A 21,872-nucleotide genomic window follows, 5' to 3' on the forward strand; every position below is an offset into this window, starting at 1 on the left:
ATATCATATTTTTTTAAACATCTTTTTTTTTTAAGAGAGAGTGAGAGAGGAGAGAGAGAGAGAGAATTTTTAATATTTATTTTTTAGTTCTCGGCGGACACAACATCTTTGTTGGTATGTGGTGCTGAGGATCGAACCCGGGCCGCACGCGTGCGAGGCGAGCGCGCTACCGCTTGAGCCACATCCCCAGCCCTAGGATGATATCATATTTGGGAAATGGTTGCTACAATAAAAAAGCAGTACCTCCTGAAAAATACTGTAACAGGAATAAAGATGGCAGTGTTCAGTTCACAGCTGGATGAGTTGTTCAGTGCTCCATAAACACACACATTCCATTTTTGAATGAGAGTTATCAGCTGAAGTTGCATTAATGGGCAAAATGGCATACCCCAGTATGTGTAAATAATAATTTTTCATTTTCCTGTTCAATGAAATTTGAATCTAAGAATTATTATTGGCTTGTCCCCAAATTCAATGTCTAATTTCCCATCATTTTTAACTGTATAATTTTTGAATGAATCAAATAAAAACTTTTTACAATTTATATGTATTTTCCAAACTATTGAGTTGTAAAGGTGGTTCTTATTAGGTTGTTTTAATCTACCTGTTAAAAAACAGAACTATTAGGCATTTGCCTTAACATCATGAAAAAAAATAACAGAAATAATAAAGGTTTTGTGACCTGAGAATGTTTCAAATCCTTTGAGCTAGAGATAATTGTCCAAGTCTAACATGAATATACTCTTCCATGAGTATGTGAAAATGCAGCAGTTTTTCTTTTTCCATTTTTTCAAAGTAGCATATCAGTGACTTGGGAATTTATGTAGAATGTTAGTAAAATTTAATGGATCAAATGTTGTTAAGTTAGCACTGTGCTTTGTGTCATAGCCCAAAAAAAGTCCTCTTCCCCTTAAGATTACAGTCAAGTAAGGGAAGTAAGAGAAATGCAGATTACTTATATTATTAAGTAAAATAAAATAAATACATTCAGCTGTTTTGTTTCATAATATTACATACTATGAATTTGAAATTTACATATTCAGAGAGGAATGAATACATCCACTGAATACATCTAAGTATAAAAGGCTTTGTGGGATACAACCTAAATTTTAAACGGGCCTTGAGGTGGTGGTAAAATTCTTAGAGATAGTGGACATTTCAGATAGAAGAAACAACATAAAGACTCAGAAGATTTATTTTGGGAGAGGTAAATCATTCTGTATGATTGAAGCAAAGACATATGTTGTGGAGAAATAGAGGTTACAGCTGGTTTACTGTATAAGCTGAAGTACTGTTGTGAAGAGCTTTGAATGCTAGAGTATGAGGCATGTGGATTTAATTTACTAGGAAAAGAAGAATGATTAGGGTGATTAATCTGTCAGCAGGATATAGGATGATTAAATCAGAGAGGGAGAAGAGGCAGAGGGAGCTTTTGGAAAGGGAATGATAGATTTTGTTTTATGTATTTGTATTTCAAAGGAATACCAAACCGTAAGACCAAAGTTAAAGAGCATTTTTCTCTTCACCATTGCAACTTACAGCTGTAACAGAATTTACCATTCCTGGGGCAGGAGGACTCTTAAATGTTCTTGATATTTCTATTTTAATAATATTAATACATTGTAAATATGTACAGAATATATACTAGATGCTTGTCAATGTATTAAGCACTTAGTCAATCTTCACAACTACATGGCAGTTGTATCATACCCAGCTTATAGATGAGAACAGTAAGGCCTTGGGAAGTTAAATTGCCAGAAGTCATGCAGTTAATAATTAGACAAGTTGGCAAAACAGTTAAGACTTAGTGTAATAGTGGGGCCAGGTGACACATATCTGTAGTCCCAGCTACTCAAGAAGCTGAAGCAAGAGGTTCACTTGAGCCCAGAAGTTCAAGGCTAGTCTGGGAAACAGCCAAACCCCATCATCCCAGAGGGGGGGAAAAAGTTTGTTTAAATTTCAGAGAATTAAGCTAATCCTTCTGCTCAGGTACTGTTAAAACAGTAATCATTTGACTTGGGCACAGCTCTTATGTTATTTTTCATATCATTCGTGATCCCTTATTGTGTTCTATATGTCCTTACATTTGTAAGTATCCTTAAAACTATATTGTGTTGATTTCAATGCATGCAAGTATTTACATTGCACACAATATCTTAAAAGTATGAACTATACCATCTTGTCAATTTTGGTGTATACATTTCTACTTTGTTGCTTTCTCAACACAATAATGCATTCACCACATTTGCCTTATCTTTTCCTCTAGAAATTGACTTCTATGATATCTCACACTCCCTTTTGCTTTCAGCAAAGCTTTAATAAATATCCCCTTCTGTGTCTCTCTAAAGCTCATCTTCTTTCCACTACACTTTTATGCCTTATATTATATGCTTTTTCTGAAGGTCTTACATAAGATAGGAGAAATCTTGAGTTCTGCATTCATGGTATACTGAATGTTGCAGATATTTTAATCCTCAAAACGATTTAAATATGTGTGGAATAGGCGATTTCATTTTTTGCTTCCCAAAGGAGCCACATAGGCAGGAAGGTGCAGGTGACTTTTTCCTCTTCTGTTCTTTTGATGCATTTCAGTCAGTGGTGACAAACTTTACAGCATTCACTAGTATATTTGTTTTAACTTTCATTTAGTAATTCTGTTGTCATTTGTATAAATACTGCATATCATGATAATGTAATTGTAAATGATTCATACATTATCTTAGTGATTGTCAAAGCCAGTATTTTCCTTACAAGCAGATAGGAACTATGCTTTGTCATAACTCATTAGATCCTCCCACTCCTGCAAAGAAATATATTTTACACTCTAGGAGAGTCAGAAAACATGTAGGATCCATTAAAAGGAAAAAAAATATGCTATATGGTTGTTGTATTTGTTATTTTTTACTTCATATTTATTCATTCTCTCAACCCTGTTCTCTGTATGAAAAAAAAAAAAAGTATGAACTATCCATTCACGGAAAACAGGCTAATTATGTTCTTTAAAACAGACAACAGTGTACATCTTGAGACACAGGCATCTGGTACTCTCAGCCCTTCCTTCGTCAGTGCTCATCTAGGCTTGATGGGGCTCTCCGGCTGTCCAATTTTTTTCCCCACACATCTTTATTCTCCCTTTTGCTTCTATAAACAGTGTTCTATCCTTACTGAAGTCTAATTTTATATTTAGTTTGTTCCTTTTTGAGCCTTCTGTCTACCAAAAGATGTAGACTTACTCCCAGTTGTTTATCTACTCTCACTCTTTGTTTATTGAACTTCGCTTCTCGCTGTTTATAAATATCTCCTGCTTGTGTAGAGATTTACTTCACATAAACAAAATACTTTTTATCCTTTAAACAGCTTTATGCGAAGAGTAATTAACCACATCACCAAATTTTAGGAATAAATTTATTAGAAGCATCTGTAATTTTCCAACCCAAATTTTAATCATTTTTACTATTAATGTATTCCCCTGTACTCTTTTTTTTTAACCATTGATCTAATGTAGGTTCTAATTGTACTGTGTATACACAATTTTAAATGACACTGAATGTTTACGTACCATAAACATTTTCTACTTTGCTACTTAGTTTTCATCATCATCATTTATAATATCTTCAAAGTATTCTCTAGAACAACAGTGTTTGATAGAGATATATATCCCCCTATGTAATTTAAATTTTCTGGCCTTCACAATATTAAAAAGAGGGAAAAGTTTAATATATTTAACCCAACATACCTACAGTATTTTTTCCATGTGGAAAAAATGATATATACGTGTGTGTGTGTGTGTGTGTGTGTGTGTATAAATTGTTAGATTTTTAACATTTTTCAAACTAAATCTTTAAAATGTGTCCATTTTACACCTTTAGTAAATTGTCATTAAATTTTCAAGGGCCAAAATGAAAGGTAGTTCTAACAAAACAGTAACATTTTAACAAAAAATATTTAACACTGCCTCCATTTTTAAAATTAATGAAATTAAATTAAAAATTGATTTCTGATCATACACATTACATGTGTCTATCATCTACATGTAATTTCTTCATTTAAATTAAATGAAATTTAAAATCCGAGTCTTTAGTTGCACTAGTCACCCTTTAAATGATTAATAACCAACTTTGAAGTATATAGGTCAATTCTTATCTATTTATTCTAATAAAATGTTTACATTTCTTGCAGGTTTCCAGTGAAATAAATAGCGTACACAGATACATTCATGAATGTATACTTTTCTTTTTAAAATTTTTGGTCAAAGAGTATGCTTATGTTTCCTCATGTGTATTTTCCCATCATTTCCTGAAAGATTGTCTACTGCCTTCCCTTCAGCAGTAGTAATATATTTGTTTTGGACCAGGGAGCACTTGCCTGGCATGCATGAAGCCCTGGGTTCAATCCACAGCACCACACACACAAAAAAAAAAATAAGTAAATAAATAAAAGTAACCATAAGAAAATACACACACACACACACATGCATATATACATTTCACCAACCATTCTTTGTCATTGACTATCACTTCTTTTTCTTTGTTTGCTAAAAGAAGAATATTTGCTTATATATTGATTTACTGTGAATTTCTTTCAGTGGGATGCTTTCTTGTATTCTTGGCTAACTTCTCTATTGGTAATGTTTGTCTAACTTTTAATCTTTTTTTAAAGTTCTTAATGGATTAAATATATTAACCCCTTGTCACATTTTTTTCTGGTTTGCATTTTTTTTCCCTTACTGGAATTGGAAGAAACCAACTACAAGTTTGATTTTTCTTTTCTTTTTTTTTTTAATTTTTATTATTGGTTGTTCAAAACATTACATAGTTCTTGACATATCATATTTCACACATTTGATTCAAGTGGGTTATGAACTCCCATTTTTACCCCGTATACAGATTGCAGAATCACATCAGTTACTCATCCACTGTTTTACATATTGCCATACTAGTGTATGTTGTCATCTTTCTCAGTTTGGAAGTCATTTCCATTCCAAAAGTTTGGTATTTATTTCTCTTTTTTTATAGACTTTATACCTATGTTTTGAAATTATACTCAAAGTGGAATTTATATGGATATGTAATTGTGAGAAAAGAAACTAAATTACAATTTCTTAAAGTTCAAATTCAGTGCCTGCTTGTTATTTATAAAGGAGCTTCTGTAGGTTGCTGGCCCACTCTGCCAGCACTTCATATTCACGTACACACACAAAACCGATTCTTCAGATAATTGTTAGTGGAAATAATAAGGAGTTTGAACTCTTTTTTTTAATATTTTTGGGTTTTAGTTGTAGTTGGACACAATACCTTTATTTTATTTTTATGTGATGCTGAGGATTAAGCCCAGCACCCCCACACATGCTAGGCAAGCGCTCTACTGCTGAGCCACAACCCTAGCCCTGAGTTTAAACAGTTAAAAGGAACTCTAAATGATCATCCTAAATTAAAGTAAACACTGGTAAAGAGCAATTTCATTCCTTTTCTTTTAGCACATTGAACAGTTTTGTTTCTAACATTCATTTGTGTTTAAACTACCCTGACAAGTCCTTAGAGCGGTTGAGATTTCTAAATATTACATCTAGCTCTGCTAAAATGGTCTTTAAGTCTTTCTATCCCTTCTCTCTCTGCCTTTTTTAAAATTTTCCATTATAATGAATAAAAATGTCTCACTTCATTTTTAATTCTAATTACTGTTATGCAAGCTCTATGTGTTAAAAATCTATTTTGGTTTTGGTGTTTATAAGGACAAGATTAATAATTAACTGTTGTATAGATTGAGACCCCTCATTAGAAAAATCACAATATTTTATTAGTTATATAGAGTATTTTTCTAAACTATAGACAAACTGCTGGCTTGTTTTTGTTACAAACCTGACATGTAGAAAAAAAAAATTTTTTTTTTTTTGTAATGGCACCAGTTTTATTTTGGGTGATACCATAGTAAGGAACATGTGGCCTAGCAAAGGTCATAAATCTGGCAAGAAAAATTATGGTTGGCATCAGCTTTAACAGTCTTTGCCATCTAATAGGACACAAATCCCAAATTGTTTAAATTCTAAATATTTACTTAAAGAAAAACAAGAGAACATTAAAAATAGAATTAATTTAAATTGTGAATTTACCTCTTATTTTTAAACTAGTGGGTTTTTGTCTGTTCGTTATAAAATTAACAACATTGAAGTTATACTAGCCATATTACAATACTCTTGTGTTGCATTTTAAAGTAAAACACAAATACAACATACACACATTTGGAATGAGGCCAAATTTAGACTCCAGAGGCATACTGTTCCGTACCTTAAATTACAATCAGATGTATTTTAACAGATCAAATTTTCAGTCTGAAGTTGGTGAGAAGCCTAATTATTTGACCAGGTTACTATTTATGTAGACCATTCTGTGGCTGTCTGTGGTTAATCCACAGCTGGCAGAATGCTAGCTCTGGGAGGTTTCTATTTCATGCTGGAACAGTTTGGAGAGAAATAAGGGGGAAAGGATTTAAACTCTTCTCATTAAATGAAAGACTAAAAAGCAAGTACATACATATTACTATGGAGACAAGATGCTATATAAACTGTTTCTTTTAATTCTCTAAGTGACAAAAATAGCAAAAGAGGCAGCTTGGATGCTCATAGTTTGCAAGTGAAATGGTATTGCTTTAAAAAAAAAAGGAAAACATTTAAAAAATAATGACACCTAAAAAGTGTTACCTTTTATAACAGTTGATTATTGGTAAAGGATTAATGGTCTGGAATTTTTAAGTGATGAGAAAACATTATGTTGTTATGATGAGAAAGCATTTTTATTAGAATTTCATTAGCAAGATTTTAACGTGATAAGAGACAGTTATAAGGGAGAAAAAGTAATGCCTTTTCCTCGCCTACTGCAAGGATCATGGCTGACATTCCTATAACACATAAAAATTCACAAGAGAAAAGCACAAGAAATATAACAAAGTTTTATAATATGGAAGCTTTCAGAAATAAAGGCCCAGAGAAAAACAGTATTTTATGTTAAGTCTGATGAAAGAAATGGATAGATGATGGAGAAATATTACTGGATTAAAAAGGGTATGATGTAGGGTTGGGGTTGTGGCTCAGTGATAGAGCACTTGCCTCACATGTGTGAGATACTAGGTTTAATCCTCAGCACCACATAAAAATAAATAAATAAAGATACTGTGTTCATCTATAACTAAAAAATATTTTTTTAAAAAAAATTGCATTATCTAATGTCTAATGGTTATAAACTAGGGGCAAAGGACTGGAAACCAGCAAGTGTGTGTTCAGATTCTTTCTGGCCTCCAGGAATAGAACAGAATCCTCTGGAATGAAATCTTATGAACTATTTTCAAGATGAGGTGGGTCAGAGAATTTCTGTGTGGCCAGCTCTCACACAGAAATGTAGGGGAAAGTCAGAGTGATCTTCTTTTATCTTCAGTTTTCCTATTTGCCAAGGTGCCATATTTTAGTGTATCTTGTTCTGAGTCCCAATGTAGAGTTTATATATAAATATATAATTAAGTTAATTATTATATTAGGATTCTATTCTTATAATTATATATCATATACTATATTTAAGGCTTTTTTCAAGGTGTTCCACATCTGTGGTGATGAGTTAATAGCTCAGAATGTATAAGGGCAATAAATCTTTCCTTCAAAGATGGATCCTGATAAACATGATCCTGCCATACTAAAAGTCATTCTTTTAGTATGTTCATAGTATTTAATTTGAAATTTTCAAAATAAAAATATCTTCTTTGCTGTTATTCTTTTCAAAGTTTGGGTGGTGTGAGTGGTTATTCCCTTTGCTATAAGATAACATTTCAGTAGCATTTTTGCAACTTCTTAAGGTAGTTTCATATATTTAAGGTTATTTCCTATTTAAAGCAAGCTTGTCTTCCCTTCTAGTTTCCAGACTCCCTATGGTTCTTTGTTCTAATTATCCTCACTCCCTTCTTCATTCTTTTGTTTCTCCACTAGCTCTTTTTTATTTGAAAAGCAGAAGTGCTCAAACTTTGCCTGTCCTTAAAAACAACCCTTGCGATCCCCATCCTCCAAGAATAGAAAGTCTGGTTTTTTTTTCTATTATCTATTCAAATTATAAGGAGTCATATTAGAAATCACTAGAAAAAGTCTGATCTCATGTAAGCTGTGTGTCCTGGGGGACATTTTTTTCTCTATTGTATGTTGTTTATAAAATGAGACTAATAACAGTATTTACCTCATAGGCTTAATATAAGGAAAAAATAATAATACCCAAGTTATATATAAAATTCTAAGGCAGTACTTGGCACACAAGAATTGCTTAGTGAATTTCAGGTGATTTTTGTTATCATTGGTAAATGTCCCAAAATAATTTATAATCCTTACCCTCATTTTCTCACCACAACTTCTTTAACTGTCTAGTTTATCTTCATACTAAGTGCTTTCTCCTAATCATTCTGTGTCTTTTGTTTCAGTTGTTTCATTCTCTTTACTCTTGATGACATTGAACACTTTTTGGTTGTTTGGGGAAGTGGAGTTCTGGGAGTTGAACCCAGGGCCTTGTGCATGCTAGACAAGTGCTGTACAAATGAGCTGCATACCCATTCTTTTTCATTTATTATTTTGAGATGTGATCTCAGTAGATTGTCCAGGTGGCCTCAAATTTGGAATCCCCCTGCCTCCTTAAATTTGGAATCCCCCTGCCTCCCCTCCCCTTTCCCAAGTTGCTGGGATTACAGACATGTATCACCAGCTTAGTAGTGAATACTTTTAAGCAATTTCTTTAAACTTGCCAGGTTGGATTTCTCTGTCATTACTTCTCATTTTCCTTCCTTTTGTTCTCTCCTTTTTTCATTTCATCTGTTCTCTGGCTTCTTGGTTTTTTGTTCTACCCTTTGTCCTCTTCTATATTCTTGGAAATGCAATCCTTCTTTTATAACCACCTTCTTTGATGGCCTTTCTCCTGAGTCCAATTTCAAATAGATATTTGGAGGTCTCTTAGTACCTCAAATAGTGTGACCACAATTTAACTCTCTCTTTACCTTGAAAACTAGATCCTGTTCTAGATTTTTCTCCTTTTATTAATAGAAGAACCACATTCAAAATCTGAGTCGTCTTTTAACTCTTTGTCTTCTGCATCTTAAACAATCATCAAGTCCTGTAGGTAGTACCAATATGGTTTCCTTTTTTCACATTCAAATGGAGAATTTTATTAACTGTTGCTACATTCTTATCCACATTAATTTTCCTTTCATTTTTTCTATAAGCTTTTTATTGCTGTCATTCAAGGAAAACTTCATTATTTATGTTCCATCCCCACTCCATTCCCACATTGCCTACCAAATACACTTACATTCCATTCAAGGCCTTTTGTGTTCTTAACTCAATTGGCCTTTCCAAGTTCATTGTTTTATTTTGCTTTGTGTTTTCTTGTACTCATTTCTGCACCATCCATACCAGTTTCTTACATATATGTTTATGTAAGAATGTATGAGGCAATTTTGTTATGTAATTCTCATAAATTTTGTTATGTAATTCTCAGTAATTGTAACTCTCGTGTAAATACCCTCATAAATTTCTTATATATATTTATGCTTTTGATTGATTTTCATCTATAAAGCATAAAAATATTTAATAAGATTTTTAATATTAGAGATGTTCATAAATAGCATTTTTAAGTATAGCTTTTGTAACATGAAATTTTAAAAATTCTCATTCAGAATATTCCTCAAAAATTCAGTGTAGATATTTCTTAAGATAATAATATGATTTTAATAAATCACTTAAAAGAATACAAACTTCTTTACTAGAAGCTAGGATTCAGTCTGCCTTCACTGTTTCTCTTATTCAAAAATATAATTGGGGCTGGGGATGTGGCTCAAGCGGTATCGGGCTGGCCTGGCATGCGAGCGGCCCGGGTTCGATCCTCAGCACCACATACAAACAAAGATGTTATATCTGCCGAAAACTAAAAAATAAATATTAAAAAATTCTCTCTCTCTCTTAAAAAAAAAAAAATATATATATATATATATACATATATATATATTTTATATATAATCACTGGGGCTGAGATTGTGGCTCAGTGGCAGAGAGCTCACCTAGCATGTGTGAAGCCCTGGATTCAATCCTCAGTACCACATAAAAATAAATAAATTAAATAAAGGTGTCATGTCCAACTATAACTAAAATAAACAATAACTAAATATTTTTTTTAAATAGAATCACTATCTTGAATGAGACATTTTAAATATTTTTGTCTTTGTAGATTTGCAGAATTTTTTTATAGTATTCAGCCTATAAATCTAATATAAAATAAGTACTAGTTTTTTCTCTGAAGTAGTGACATAAATCAAACATACATGATTAACTTTTCCTAATTAAATGCAACTATCTTCTACCTCGCATTTTGTAATTGCATCTTATATAGGCTTTTGTATTTTTATAGGTTTCTTATATTCTCACTGAGAGTAACTCTGTGGAGATGGTGTTTCTGATATCCCTTCTTTTTTTTCTTTTTCTAGGGCTTCTTTCTTACAGCATCCCCAGAGTCAGTATTAAAAGTAGCTCGCCATGCTTCTGAAAACAACAGGATTTTCACTTTGAATCTGTCTGCACCATTTATTAGCCAGTTCTACAAGGAATCGTTGATGAAAGTTATGCCTTATGTGGACATACTTTTTGGAAATGAGACGGTGAGTTATTCTCTTTTTTAAAAAAGAGTACCTAGATTTCCTATTTCTGTACTTGTGTGTGTGTTTTAAAATATGCAAAATAAAACCCTAAATTTTGATAAATATCTTTGAGAATTACATAACAAAATTGCCTCAGTATGGACTGCTATAACTCAGTATCTCCTTCAGTATATATTGACTTCTTAGTGAAATATTCATTTTTAACACAGACTAGATTTTTGATATTTAATTTACATATTGTAAAATTCACCCTTTTTATTGTATATTTGTGAGTTTTTGAAAATGTATACATGACCTGTCAGTAAAACCACAATCAAAATAAATACTTTCTCACTTCTTTTGATCTCTTCAAGGTCTGAGTCTAATTTAGTTTAATAGATTATGAGTGAATATTGATAGACAGTATCATTTTGCTAATATTGTTGATGGTGATGAAATGGAGTGTCATTTGGCTATTCACAATAGCTAAATGTGGAAACAAATTTTAATAAACACAATTTCATATATACTTACAGTGGAATATTGTTCAGCTTTAAAGAAGTGAAATTCTAAATGTGCTATGGCATGAATGAATCTTGAAACATTATGTTAAGTAAGATAAGCTATTCACTTCAGATAAATATTGGCTTTTCCTGTAAGGATTCCACTTTATAGGCTAAGAGTGTAACTGAGTGTTATAGTGCCTTCTTAGCATGCTCACAACCCTGGGTTCAGTCCACAGCAAAAAAAAAACAAAAACTAATTTCACTTTTTGAGCTGTATATAGGATATGCAACTTCCAAAAGACATACAGTAGAATAATGGTGGCTTGAGGGCAGGTGTGGGTATTGGGTAATTATTATTTAATAAAACAAAACTTCTATTTGAGATGATCAAAAAGTTCAGGAAATGGATGGTGGAGACAGTTTCCCAACAATAATTATTTTTATTTTTATTTATTTATTTATTTTTTATCAGGGATTGAACCCAGAGGGGCTTAACTACTGAGCCACATCTCCAGCCCTTATTTTTTATATTTTATTTAGAGATAAGGTCTTACTGAGTTGCGTTAGAGCCTTGCTAAGTTACTGAGGCTGGCTTTGAACTCATGATTCTCCTGCCTCAGCCTCCCAAACTGCTGGGATTAGAGGTATGCACAATCACATCAACTTGAAAATGTTCTTAATGACACTGAATTGAATATGATAAGTTTAAAATGATAAATTTTGTCTTCTGTATATTTTACCATGATTTTTTTAAAAAAAAGAATAGTCCTACAAACCAGTTAATTTGATTCTATCTTACCACAAATTATTAAAGTAATTATTTTTCCCCACCTAGAAGAAAAGGCGGTGAAATTACAAGTTGTTAAGTCATGTTGAAAGAACTTTTTTCCTTTTCATATGATTATTGTTCTTTGGGTTCATTTCAACAGATACTTATGTAGTACCTGTTATAGCAAACCAATAAATAATAGATGTTTAGTATGTTTGAGAAGACCTGTCGTGATATGGTTTATAGAATAATAAAGGTCAGCTACAGGCAATTAAGTGTATTTGGTATTTTATTGAACCAGTCTCAAAAAGTCTGTTGATGAATAGATTTCTAGTGGTTATGCCTTAATGTTTACTCTGAGCTTTTCTCAAGTAAACTACCAGCGATTTGAGATAAAGCTGTATTTGCATATAATGCAAAGGCAAATAATACAACACCTTAATAAATATCAAGACAGTTAAATGTGAGATTCAGATTTTTTTAAATGTTAATACAGTAGAAATGTCAGTTGAGGTGATAAACATTAATGGGGATAATAAAAATAATACCATATTTGATTATAAAAAGCAAGTAGATTAATACTTGCTCTTTAATACTTAATTATTAATACTTAATTATAAGAGATAATAATATCTCTTTAAATACATCGTTCATTGTTTTTCTACTTGACTTCTATATTAATTATAAATTATCTTCATTTCTCCAGGAAAAGAGAGACATTTTGGTTCTAAAATTCAAGGAAATGTAAAATAAATTTCTCAGTGAAGATAGATAGATGACTTGTTATATCTTTCCTCTTCCTCCCCCCCCAAAAAATAAGCTCAGATTTACTGAGTTTAGTATTAACTTTTCAAAATGTCAGCACTTAACTAAAATCACACACCCTTGACTCTTACTTTCTAATGGTAAACCTTTCCTTTCTCAGAGGGTTATAAACTAGTAATGATGACTTAAACTTTCCTGATAACACCTTATCTACCAAGACTGTCTTCACAGGCAATAATCAGTGATCATTATGAAGTAAAAAATAAATGAGGATTGGTACTACCATGTGATCCAGCTGTCCTACTCCTTGATATATATCCAATAAATTTAATATCAGCATACTATAGTGATGCCGCCACATCAATGTGTATAACAGCAGAATTCACAATAAGCCAAGCTATGGAGCCAACCAAGGTGCCCTTCAACAGATGAAAAGATAAAGACAAGATAGTATATATACATAATGGAGTATTACTCAGCCATAAAGAAAAACAATTTTATGGCTTTTGTCAGTAAATGGACAGAACTGGAGACTATCATGCTATTGAAATAAACCAGTCCCATAAAGTTAAAGGTCGGATATTTTCTCTGTATTATTTTCTCTCTTATCAGTATTATTCCAACATATTTAACAACCTTTTTAAAATGGATAAATTCCTTGAAAGACACAAAGTACAAAAGCATGCTAAAGAAAAAACTGTTCATATTTGGATGCTAATCCAAAATTTGGGAGGGGCAGATAAAAAGATAGAAGAAGGATCAGTGAAGTAGGCAAAGTGAAATTAAAGGGAATGAAGGAGGAATGGAATAGGGAAAGTTAGTGGAATGAACCTGACCTATATACATGTGTATGAATATACCACAGTGAATTGCAACATCATATACATCCACAAGACACTAATTTTTAAAAAATCTATACGTAAATAACAGAAAGATCGTAGATAACTTAGCTTTTTGCTGGTGTGCCCAAATTACCTGGCAAGAACAATTAGAGGAGGAAATCTTGATTTTGGAACTCGGTTTCAGAGGTCTTAGTTCATAGAAAACCACCTCCGTTCCTTGGGGCTCAAGATGAGGCAGGACATCGTGGTGGAAAAAATGTAGAGGACAGTGGCTCAGGACATGACAATCAGAAAGCAGAGAGAGACTAAGCTCAGCTCACAAAATTTATACCACAAAGACACATCAGGACCCATTTCCTCCAGCCACACCCTACCTAACTCAGGTACCAGTCAGTTAATCCCTATCAAGGGTTTAACACACTGATTGGATTAAGGCTTTTGTAACCTAGTCATTTCACCTCTAAACCTTCTTGCATTGTCTTACATATAAGCTTTTGAAGCACACCTAATATCTAAATTGTTTATAGAGCATAGGGAAGGGAAGTGGGGGGGTAGGGAGGAGTGAAGTACTGGGGAACTAAATGAGAACAAATTATATACCATGCTTTTATAATTATGTCCAAAAAATCCTATTATGTCTAAGAAAAATGAACCAGTTAAACAAAAGGTAAGAAATTAATGGGGCAAACACAACAATTGCCCCAGCCAACTGCTTGGAGAGAATTTCCAGGGTATAGCAAAAGGAAGGTAACCCAAGCAGAGCCTAGCAATCTCTTTGAATTAAAGGGATGGAGCTGGAAGTTGAGAATCTTAAGAAGCTAGTGTTTCTAAGTCAGGAGTACCAGAGAAGAAGGTACTACATAGGGAACACAGATTTGTAGGAAGTCCTAACACATCCTCAGCTAAGTAGTAATCATCACATATTTGTTAGGAATGAACTATTAGAACAGATCAGAGGGAACAGTCCTCCGATTGCAGATGGCGCCTTTAACTATCCTATTTCATTGGACAAGGTAAATAACCTCATAATTCATAGGGCTTCAGATATAATAATTCAGAAGGACTTTGCCCCATTAGTGAGACAAAATTATCTCTAGTCCAGAAGCTATTCTTTTCCCTCTTATCATTATTATTCCAACATATTTAACAACCTTTTGAAATGGACAAATTCCTTGAAAGACACAAAGTACAAAAGCATGCTAAAGAAAAAAGATTATCTTTGGGAGAAGGGGACTTAACAGAAATTTAGGGGTTTTGTTAATTTGCCATTTTTCTTTTTTTCTGCATTTTTACTGGTGCTTTATAATTATACATAACAATGAGATTTGTTGTTACATATCACTATTTGTGCACAATATAACAATGTAATTTGGTCAGTATCATTTCCCAGTGTCATCTTTCCCTCATTTCTTCCTTCCCCGCTCCCCTACACCAAGTCCTTTTCCTCTGCTCTACTGGTCTCCCTTCTATTTTCATGAAACTTTTCCCCTCTCTTTTTTTCCTTTTTTCTCTGCAGCTTCCATGTATGAGAGAAAACATCCAACCTTTGACGTTGTTGGTTTGACTTATTTTTCTTTACATAATGTTTTTAAGTTCCATCCATTACATAATTTCATTCTTCTTTATGGCTGAATAAACTCCATTGTTTATGTGTGTGTGTGTGTGTGTGTGTGTGTGTGTGTATCACATTTTCTTTATCCATTTGTTGATTGACAGACACCTCGGCTAGTCCCATAATTTGATTATTGTGAATTGTGCTGCTGTATCCAAACCACGGTTGATTTTTTTTATTCTTTTTAGTTATACATGACAGTAGAATGTATTTTGACATATCATTCATACATAGAGCACAACTTCCCATTTTTGTGATCGTACATGATGTGGAGTTACACTGCTGATGTATTCATATATGAACATAGGAGAGTTATGTCTGAGTTATCTACAATCTTTCCCATTCCCATCTCCCCTCCCTTCTCCCCCACTCCCCCAGGTCTATCTGGTAAATCTCCCCTCCTCTATTCTCCATTGTGAGTCAGCATCTGCATATGAGAGAGAACTTTGGGCTTTGGTTTTGGGGGATTGGCTATTTCTCTTAGCATGACAGTCTCCAGTTCTATCCATTTACTGGCAAATGCCATCATTTCATTCTTCTTTATGGCTGAGTAGTGTTCTATTGTGTATATCCATTTATCCATTCATCTCTTGAAGGATACTTTCCTTGGTTCTATAGTTTAGGTATTGTGAATTGAGCTGCTATAAACAGTGATGTGACTCTTTCACTACAGGATGCTGACTTTAAGTCCTTTGGGTATATGCCAAGGAGTGAGTGGGATAACTGGGTCAAATATTCATTCCATTCCACGTTTTCAGAGGAATCTTCATACTGCTTTCCAGAGTGGTTGCACCAGTTTGCAGTCCCATCAGCAATGTATGAGTGTACCTTTTTCCCCACATCCCCACCAACATTTATTGTTACTTGGTTTCTTGATAATTGCTATTCTGACTGGAGTGAGATGAAATCTTAGTGTAATTTTAATGTACATTTCTCTAATTGCTATGTTTGTTGACCCATCCTATTTTTTCTGTGAAGTGTCTATTCAGTTCCTTAGCCCATTTATTGATTGGGTTTTTTTGGTGATAAGTTTTTTAAGTTCTTTATATATCCTGGAAATTAATGCTCTGTCTGAGGTGTGGGTGTATGCTAATTCTTAAGGCTAAATACCAAGGAGTCATATAGCTGGGTATGATGATTCTATTTCTAGTCTTTTGAGGAACTTCCATATTAATTTCAATAGTGAATGTACTAATTTACAATCACACCAACAATATAAAAGTGTTCCATTTTCCCCACATGTTTTCTAGCATTTATTATATATTCTTTTTTTTTTGTGGGGGTGGGGTGTTGGTGGCAGAGTGGAGATTGAACCCAGAGGTGCTGAGCTATATTACCACCCCTTTTTTCTTTCACATAAAGCCTTTTAAAAAATTGTTCTTTTTAGATATACATGACAGTAGAGTATATTTTAACATATTATACATTCATGGAGTATGACTTATTCTAATTAGGATCCCATTCTTGTGGTTTTACATGATGTGGAGTTTCACTGGCGGGTCAATACTCCTTTTTTTCATTTTTAATTTTTTAGTTGTGCTGGGAATTGAACTCAGGGCCTTAGGCATGCAAGGCAATCAATCTACCAATTGAGCTATATCCCCAGCCCAGATATTATTTTATTTTTATGTGGTGCTGAGAATCAAACCCAGTGCCTCACACATGCTCGGCGAGTGCTGTACCACTGAACCACATCCCAGCCCCTTATTTTTTATTTTAAGATAGGGTCTCACTAAGTTGATTGAGGCCTTGCTAAGTTTCTGAGACTGGCCTCTAACTTGTGATCCTCCTGTTGTAGCCTCCTGAACCTCTGGTATTACAGGCATGCACCACTGAGCCTGGCTTATTGTTTGTATTCTTGATGGCTGCCATTCTAACTGGAGTGAGATGAAATCTCAGTATAGTTTTAATTTGCATTTTGCAAATTGCTAAAAATGTTTAACATTTTTTTCATTTTTTTGGCCGTTTATATTTCTTCTTTTGAGAAGAATCTCTTTAATTCATTTGCCAATTTATTAATTGTGTGTGGGATTTTGGGGTGTTTTTGTGTTCTTTATATATTTGGAATATTAATCCTTTGTCAGAAAAGTAGCTAGCAAATATTTTTTTCCCATTCTGTAGGTTCTCTTCTCAGTTTTGTTTCCTTTGCTATGCAGAAGATTTTTTAATTTGATGCCACTCATTTATTAATTCTTAGTATTTCCGGAGCTTTAGCAGTGCTATTGAGGAAGTTGTTGCCTATGCTTATATGTTGGTGTCTTGACCCTATTTTCTTTTAGCATTTGTAAAGTTTCTGGTTTAACTCCTAGGTCTTTGATTCATTTTGAGTTGATTTATGCAGTTTAAGAGATAGTAGGCTAATCTCCCACGTGAATAACAGTTTTCTCAGCACCATTTGTTGAAAAGTTTGACTTTTTTCCAATGTATGTTTGGGGCACCTTTTTCAAGTATCAGATATGTGGGTTTGTCTCTGTGTCTTCTAGAGTGTTCCTTTGATCTATGTGTCTGTTTTTAAGCCAATATCATGCAGTTTTTGTTCCTGTGACTCTGTAACATAATTTGAAGTCGGGTATTGTGATGCCTCCAGCATTTCTTTTTTTCTTAGAATTGCTTTGGCTATTCTGGGTCTTTTATTTTGCCAAATGATTTTTAAGATTTTTTTTCCAGTTCTGTAAAAATATCCTTAGTGTTTTGTTGTGGAACGCATTGAATATCACTTTTTTTGATGTGCCCATTTTAACAATATTAATTGTGCCTATTCATGGGAGGTCTCTCCATCTTCTAGTGTCTTCTTCAGTTTCTTTCTTGGTTTCTATAATTTTCATTAAAGAAGTCTTTTATCTCCTTTGTTACATTTATTCCTAATGGGTTTTGTTCTTATTGTTGTTTTGTTTTTTGTATTGTTTTATTTTTGAGGGTATTGTGAATAGGATTGTTTTCTTGATTTCTTTTTCAAAAAATTTGTTTTGGATGTATAGGAAAACTGTTGATTTTTGTATCTGCCACTTTGTTGAATTTATTACTACCTCTAGTAATCCCTGGGTGAAGATTTTTGGATCTTCTAAGTATAGGATTGTATTATTTATAAACTATAATAATTTGACTTTTCTTTCCTATTTTTATCTCTTATTTCCTTCTCTTGCCTAATTGCTCTGGATGGAATTTCAAGTACTATTTTCAATAGGAATGGTGAGAGTGAACATTCTTGTCTTGTTCCTGATTTTAGAGGAAATATTTTCAGTCTGTTCACATTCATTATGATGTTGGCTTTGCATTTTCTATATTTAGCTTTTATAATGTTAAGTTTCTTCTGTGCATGGTTTCTTTAGTGGTTTTTTGTTGTTGTTGTTATTGTTGTTGTTGTTGTTATCACAAATGGGTCTGAATTTTGTCAAAGGCTTTCTCTGCATCTATTGATTTGTATATGTTGAACCATCTGTGCATCACCACAATGAAACCAACTTGGTCATGATATAAAATCTTCTCAATAAGTTGTGGAATATGGTTTGCTAATATTATCTGGTTTTGGTATCAGGGCACTGTTGGCTTCATAAAATGGATTGGAAAGTGTTTTATCCCTTTCTGTTTTGTGGATTTATTAGAGGTGCATTATTATTAGTTCTTCTTTAAAGGTCTGAGAATTCAGCTGAGAATCCATATAGTCCTGGGCTTTTTCTTGTTCAAAAGCTCTTTATTACTGCTTCAATCTTACTGCTTGTTATTGGTCTGTTTAGGTTTTCTGTATTCTCTTGGTTCAACTTTGGAAGGTTATATGTGTCTATAAATATATCCATTTCTTCTGGACTTTCCAGTTTATTAAAGTATAAGTCTTTCAAAATAGTCCCCAATGATCCTCTGGATTTCTGTGATGTCTGTAGTGATGTCTCCATTTTTATCTCTAATTTTATTAATTTAGTCTTCTCTCTTTCTCTTGTGGTTAATTTGGCTAGGGGTTTTTCAGTCTTGTTTATTTTTTCAGATAAACAGTTCTTTGCTTCATTGATTCTTTGTGTTGTTTTTTATTTTCTATTTCATTGATTTTTGATTTAAATCTTAATTATTTCCTTCCTTCTACTGGTTTGGGAATTGATTTGTTGTTTTTCTAGGCCCTTGAAAGCATCATTAAGTTTTTTCATCATTCAAAAGCATGATCCTGCCTCAGCCTCCCAAGTACTGGGACTTCAGGTGTGTGCCACCATGCCTGGCTCTCCCAAACATTCAGTTACATACAAACTGCTCCAAGAAATTGAAGAAAGGGAAACACTACTCGGTTTATTCCATGAGTTTAGCATTAACTTCATATCAAAACTCAAAGTATTATTAAAAATCTGTAAATTGATATCTTTCTGGGGTTTGGTATGGAACTCAGTGACAGAGCTCTTGCCTAGCACTTAAGAGGTACTGGATTCAATCCTTAGTACTGCATAAAAAATAAGCAAATAAAATAAAAGGCATGCTGTCCATCTACAACTAAAAAAAAAAAAATTAAATACGTGTTTTCAATGAGCCATGCTGAAATTTTACATGCATTAGAAAGACAGTGAATGAAGTGATGGTTTTTGTGAATATCCTTTGTAACTTTGTTTTTGTGGTGATCGGGATCAAACCCAGTGGAGCCCTATCACTGACCTACATCAGCCCTTTTTATTTTTGGAAAGAGTCTAAGTTGCCAAGGCTGACCTTGAACTTGAGATCCTTGTATTTGGGGAATATAAGCATGTGTCATATATCTGGCCTATCCTTTGTGACTTTAAAACATTACTCAATGGCAGAGGTGATGATTTTCACTTGTCTATGACATTTTAAATCCAAAACTATCAAAGTATTCCTCTGTTGCTTGATATTGCTACTTAAATACAAGGCGATCCTTTTATTCTTTATTTTAATACAGGGTCTCATTGTTGCTTAGGGCCTTGCTAAATTGCTGAGGCTGGCTTTGAACTGGAGATCCTCCTGTGTCAATCAGCCTCTGAGCCACTGGGATTACAGGTGTGCACCACTGCACCCAGCACATGGTTTACATTTAACTGTAATTCAGAAGTGGATAAAAATAAATTTGTTTTCTCAATTAAAAATCTTTGACAACTTCATTACACGCATTTATTACTTTTACATTAAATATCGGAATTGATGGTTATTCCTGGAAACTTCTCTACTATAAAAACTCAAAAAGTTATGTTGTATTTTTAATGTTTCTGGTATCTTCAAAGTTTAAAGCATTTCCTTCAGCAGCAATCTTTTGTTAGCTAAACTCACACAAGATCAGCTTAATAAACGACATTCTACATGCAGGTAATTATAAATTATATCCATTGATGCCTACTAATGCAAGCTGCTTTGTAGTCATTATCTAGCAGTAAAGACTGAAGAACTTATTAGTCTTGTTTTTCATTTTTATTAAATTAAGTCGTTTTTGAATAGTGTTATTTTGGAAATGGTTCTTAAGAATAATACCTTTCAATGCTCCCTAATCACTAGATTATTAACCTGCCAGGATTAAGTACACTCAACTTTGCCTCAGGATGCTTAACTCTAAATAAGGTCAATTATCTCATGATAATGACTGCTTTGTCAAGAGTTACCACTTAATTCCACAGTGAAATGTCACATCACCCATACAGTAAGCTTTAAGATAGGTTAAATAATAAAATACAGTTTGAAACTGGGCCGAAGAATTCAGTTGAATTATTTCATATGAATTAAGAATGATACATTTTAGATAAAGTTTCCACTCACATAACTAGAATTTTGAATCTCACTGATTTCAGTTTTTAAAGATAATCTATTGCTCTGCTTCATGAATCCTTTTGCTGACAACATTCCCACATGGAACACTTCCTTACAGGGAAGAACATTTTACACCTAGTATCCAGTAGACGTAATATTTAATATATTAAAAACTTATAATTTAGACCAGGAGAATTGAAATTACTCTTTCCTAAGTGATCATTTAACTTTTAAAAAAGAAATACCTAGTTTGTCAATGAATTAATCAGAAAACAATGAAGAAAATTCTACAGCTTGTTCTGGTTGTGGTTTCTGTTGTCAAATCACGTTTGGCTTGGCCAAAAAGAGAAATTCTATTTAACAGATAAGTACATTTTGAAAGAAATATAAAATTGACTTTATATTTGAATATCTGACTTTATATTGTAAACCTGAATGATGGCTCTGTTTCTTTAAAAGTGAACCTTAATCTTTTTATCTAACCAAGTGAAATGTAGGCTTTTTTTTTTCTCTCTTACATGTTTTGCTGTGGTGGGGGTGAGAAGCGATTTTATTGATATTATTTATGCTGCTAAATACATTTTAATCTTTAATAGACATTGTTTCTTTAAAAGATAGTATGAACATTGATAATTTGAAAAAGCATTTCTTCAAATTATAAATAACCTTGATGCAGATATTTTATCTGAAATAAGTTTCAGTTCTACATAACTATAAAAAAGAAATCATTTGCTATTTCAATGTGAGAGTCTGGATATATTTATAAATCACCTAATTATGAGTACCAAATATGGTAAGTACTATACCTACATATATTTTCATTCAGGTATTCCCTCTTCTATTAGGAGACTTTCTTGTTTTTTGTCAAAGTATTATTTTAATTTTTAGAAACTTTCTCTGTCAAATCTATATACATTTATTCCCCCAGGGAAGGCCTTTTTTTATTTTTACATTTTTTATTAAGTCTTATTAGTTCTTATTTTGCATATGTCTCTTTCTTCTGT

At 32.9% G+C, this 21,872-nt stretch overlaps 1 protein-coding gene across 2 annotated transcripts in view; it reads left to right on the top strand.

Annotated features, from left to right (window-relative positions):
- ADK (adenosine kinase) overlaps nucleotides 1-21,872 on the top strand; it is a 459,464-nt gene that overhangs the window by 289,126 nt on the left and 148,466 nt on the right. For both annotated transcript variants that reach the window (XM_081268679.1, XM_081268680.1), the window contains one exon: nucleotides 10,498-10,668. In XM_081268679.1, the coding sequence (XP_081124805.1) occupies nucleotides 10,498-10,668 (171 nt within the window). The remainder of the gene's footprint in view (nucleotides 1-10,497; nucleotides 10,669-21,872) is intronic.

This window comes from Spermophilus citellus (assembly GCF_964194105.1).
Source record: "Spermophilus citellus genome assembly, chromosome: 15".
NCBI lineage: Eukaryota > Metazoa > Chordata > Mammalia > Rodentia > Sciuridae > Spermophilus > Spermophilus citellus.